The sequence below is a fragment of the Galeopterus variegatus genome, unplaced genomic scaffold, assembly GCF_000696425.1.
Source record: "Galeopterus variegatus unplaced genomic scaffold, G_variegatus-3.0.2 Scaffold6739, whole genome shotgun sequence".
In the NCBI taxonomy this organism is placed as follows: domain Eukaryota; kingdom Metazoa; phylum Chordata; class Mammalia; order Dermoptera; family Cynocephalidae; genus Galeopterus; species Galeopterus variegatus.
In genome coordinates, this window is record NW_007732850.1 from 118,863 (window position 1) to 123,356 (window position 4,494).

The 4,494-nt window shown below is 48.4% G+C and overlaps 1 protein-coding gene across 1 annotated transcript; it reads right to left on the minus strand.

Moving 5' to 3' along the window:
• LOC103606617 (protein phosphatase 1 regulatory subunit 7-like) lies at positions 1-4,440 on the minus strand (the record flags this gene model as incomplete). The annotated part of the gene is made up of 5 exons (XM_008591185.1): positions 1-735; positions 1,618-1,734; positions 2,873-3,035; positions 3,605-3,735; positions 4,369-4,440. Coding segments are annotated over 5 exons (711 nt in total), but the record flags the coding sequence as incomplete, so codon positions are not given.
• Between the last annotated feature and the right edge of the window lie 54 nt (positions 4,441-4,494).

Sequence of the window (4,494 nt, forward strand, 5' to 3'; positions counted from 1 at the left end):
GGAGGGCAGGAACCTCTGTGGGCACGCGTCTCTCGTGCGCGTCAGCAAGGAGAGCTGGGGAGGGTGGGGAGCCTGCGCCCCCAGGGGAGGAGGGGCCAGTGGAGAGCAGAGCCAGCTGGCCCTGTGGCCCTGAGGGCTGGGAAGTGGGGGCTGAGGCAGCTGGAGGTGGGGCAGGAAGTTCAGTGGCCAGGAGGGGCAGGGGGACGGACGGCTACCCTTTGTAGTACAGGGGCGTTTATGAGCAGGTAGCGTTTGCTTTTTTCAAATCTTCCCAAATGCCTACATCGCACAGTGGACATGCAGTGAATGCTGCCCCTGTGAGGGGACCTGTGGACACCTGAGCTAAAATCCCACACATGGCCATAGCGCTAAGTGTCAGCCCTTCAACACACACGTGGGGGCAGAGGGCCAACTAGCACACATCTCGTGCCCTTTTCCAGATAAGGAGAAGTCCCGCAGTTATCAGGATGGAGAGATCTCTATAATAAACCTCTCCAGGCAGTGAGTCTACCCAAGACCAGCCCTGGAGGTAAGTGTGTGCTGGCCAGCCAGCTGCCTGCCCTGGCACCCTGCTGCCTGCCCTGACGCCCCTCCGCCCATACCCTCAGGACAGACCGACGGACGTCTTACATTGTTCTCCAGGCCCTCGATGACCTCGATGCCGTTGTGGCTGAGGTACAGCTCCCGCAGGTTCACCAGGCTCTGTAGACCCTCAATCTTGGTCAGCCGGTTGCTCTGCAAGAGGGAGAGCCGACAGCCATCAGAACAACACAGAGGGTGAGAAATAAAATAGCTCCTAAAAAATGAGGTTTCTTATTATCTTGAAGAATTCTTTAAGCATCTAATTTAAAATATGCTAGAATGGGACTTGTGTAGAGACAAAGAGGATCAAAATCTTCAGTCTGTTGTACTGGACTAAAAGTCATGCATGGGAGTTAAAAGTTTTTTATGTAAAGAACTCATTTTTTTTTAGATGTACTTGGGGATGTTTACCTGAATTAATTTAATAATTTCAAAATGTCAAAATTACTGAATATTAAAATAAATCAGTTACCATTTCTTTTAGTATATATTACAACTCATATTAGACCTTAAGAACTTTTTTAGAGAACATCTGCTTTATAACTGGCAACTGTGGTTCCACTAAGCTGCTTCTGACAGAAAAGGTAAGCAGGAGCCTCAGCGCACTCTGGCGTGCACCTGTCCCAGGCACGGAGGCCCAGTGGGGCTTCTGCTCTCTGTGAGGGGACGGAGGAGGTGCTCCTGTCATTGAGCCAGACGGTGCAGGAGGATTCAGGACAAGCTCAACCTTCTGCAGTCAAATGCTCTACCACTGAGCTATACCCCCTCTCAAGCTCAACCTTCTGAACAAGTCCCTTATGACAAAAAACCACCTAGGACTGGTACTGGGTAAGGAACATGACCCCTAAAGAATAAAATTTTAGTTTGGTGTGTGTGTGTGTGTATGAAGTCTGTTTAATCTAATGTTTCAGTCACTTACTGACAATGAAACGAAGTGCTGATCATGATGTAGTAAAAGATAAAAACCATGGCTGTGTTTAGCAGCTCTGGCCCTGTTGGGGTTTGGGGGAGTGGGAAGCTCAGGAGTAGTGATACCTGCATACTGAGGACTGTCAGGTTGGTAAGTGCATCCAGGTTCTGAAGTTTAGTAATCTTGTTTTTTCCCAAAAACAAACTCTCCAGACTGGTTAATGTGTCAATATTTTCAATCGCCTGTGAAGACGACAGAATAGTAGTTAGTACTGCATAGCCAATGAGCTACACCAGGTAAAGGAGATGCCTGGACCAGGAGACAAAGCTACCTGGATTTTATTTTTATTTATTTATTTATTTATTTATTTATCCTTTTTGTCTTTCGTGACTGGCACGGGATCGCAACCCTCGGTGTCGCGCCCGCACCGCGCTCAACCAGTGAGCGGACCGGTCTCTATATGGGATCTGAACCCTCGGTGGGAGTGCCACCGCGCTCCCAAGCGCCGCACTCTACCGAGTGCGCCACCGGGCCGGCCCATTGGATTTTAGCTCTGTGATGATGGGCATGTTACTTATCTGCTATGAAAATCTCCCAGTGAAATCTTACTTGAGAGTACAGTATGAAAAAACAGAAAAATGCAGGAGGGCCTGAGGCCCTGCCTCTTGGGCTTGCTCCCAACGCTCATGTTTGCAAAGCTCTGCAATTCTGGGGAACACAGTTTGAGAGCCCAGGGGTTAGCAGATTTCTAAAGTCCCTTCCAGTTCTAAACTTCTGAGCTGACAAGTTATTATGTTATTCTACATAATGCACATTAAAGTGCCCCAAGAGCCTCGCTCTCTACAGAAGACAGACGCTGGAAGCTCTGACCCCAGGTCTTTAAAATGCTCACTTGGGATTCCTGGGGCAAGTGCCTCATTCCGTGGCTCTCTGCCCCTCTTGCCCAGTTTCCAAACCTTCCCTCATTGCTTCTCTTTGCTGATCGTGTGTTCCTCTACTCAACCGTGAGCCACCACAGGTGGTACATGCCGTCTCGTCTGGTCTCCTCATGGTGCCTTGTGAATAGCAGGTGGCTTAATAACTGTTTACTGGCTTGACTTCAGTTTCCCTCCCGTTAGTGACTGACCATGGCCTGGGTTAGGATCATGATGGAGGCGACTAAAATCTATGTGCAGAGAAAAGGCTCGGCCCCTCAGTTTGGGCGCATATTCTAACTGACTTCCTGTTAGCATTTTTCTTAAAAAAATAATTTCCCTGTTCCTGAAAAAAAAATCATAGCACCATAAAAAAAATAAAGCCAACCACACATCCTCCGCGCATCACTGTTCAGTCTACATGTCTCTCCCTGAGTGGACGCTAGTTAGTGCCGTCTGCACCTACCCGGATGCGATTAGATCCCAGCTCTAGCATCTGCAGTTGATGTAAGTTGCTTATGTTCTCAATTTTACTGATTTTATTGTTGACCAAGAAGAGTTTTTTCAGTTGCGTCAACTTGTCAATTCCTTCAATGTTTCTCAGAAGATTAAAAGAAATATCTAGAATCCTGGGAACAAGCAAAATACATTTTTTTAAATGAGCACAGGTTGCACATATCTCAGAATTTAACTAACTTCCCAGGCTCTGCACACAGAAGGGACCCCGTTAACGCTGAATTGCAAACAAAACTAAAATGAACACACAACAAAGGGCAGAAGTCTGGGTAAAGTTATACTTAGGACCTGATTCCTTAAATTAGAAACATCATTCATTCCTTGATTAAAAAAAAAAAAAACGTATTCAAAGGGCAAAAAAAGGAAATTTCAGGTTAACTTTCCCCTCTCCCTGATTTCGACATTATCCTTGAATGGACACTTGCTACAAGTCCCCACTTCCAATCAAAGGTTAACTTCGCAAGTCAAGACTGTCCAACACACAATGATACGCATGAAGCTGACATGCCCTCTGGAGCCCCAAACACAGGCAGACAGAGACCTGGGAGCCAGGTGTGGGGCAGGACCCCGCGGCAGAGGTGGCCTTCTAAGGGCCAAGAGCCGGGGTTGGTTCTGGGAAGACTGGACGCCCCCCACCCCCCTCCCCTACCTATCCCAGTCTTCTCTGGGTCTCATGACTCACTCCAACTCTGTCAGCGCCTCCAGATTCTCAATCTTCTTGATCTGGTTGTCATAAAGATCCAGCTCTCGAAGACTCTGTAGCTCCTCCAGGTTCTCAATGCATTTAATTAAATTTTGACGGAGGCACAGAGTCTGGGGGACAAGAAAAGGATTGATAAAGGCAGCAGAAAGGCCACAGAAAGTGTCAGCTGTGACACCGGAGGACACGTGACAAGCCCTCCTTGTGGCAGGATGTGTCTTCATTCTCCCGTTTTCCCGAAGATGCCAAACTTAGAGAGGCAGGTGGGCAAAGGTGCTGAGCTGGCCCTACCCCACCCACCCGAGGTCACGCCGCTGGAGGCAGGCCCCATGCCCAGCAGGCCTACTAGGGGTGGTGGGGGGTGATCAGTCTGCGGTTGGGAGTGATGCCATTTCCTGGCAGAATGAAAGAACACTCAGTGGGCTCAGTTTTGAGGGACAAATTTAACTGAACCGAGTTAAGGGTTATAACATTTGGTGAGTGTTTAATTGAAGGCTGCATCTCTATCTGCCTGAGCTCAGGCAAGCCAGCTCCAGGAGGGCTGCCACCCACGCTCCTTGACTGCTTCATAACATCTGCCATGATCAGAACAAAGACAGATCTTTGATGAGGTCTAGATATAGGCCAGCACCTTCCACGGGATGGGAACATGGACCATGGCAGCACAGGTCTCTTGGCTGTGGGTTTATCCACAGCTACTGAGTGTTGCAGAGTCACCTCATGGGAAAGGACAGAGTCCCTCTCACCTTCACTTTCTTCAGCACTTCAAACCCTTCGATTTTCCCAATGCGATAGTGATTGAGATCAACATCCTGAAACAAAGAAGGGATGTAGCTCAGCTATAGCAAAGGTCCTGAAGAGCTGTTTCCTAG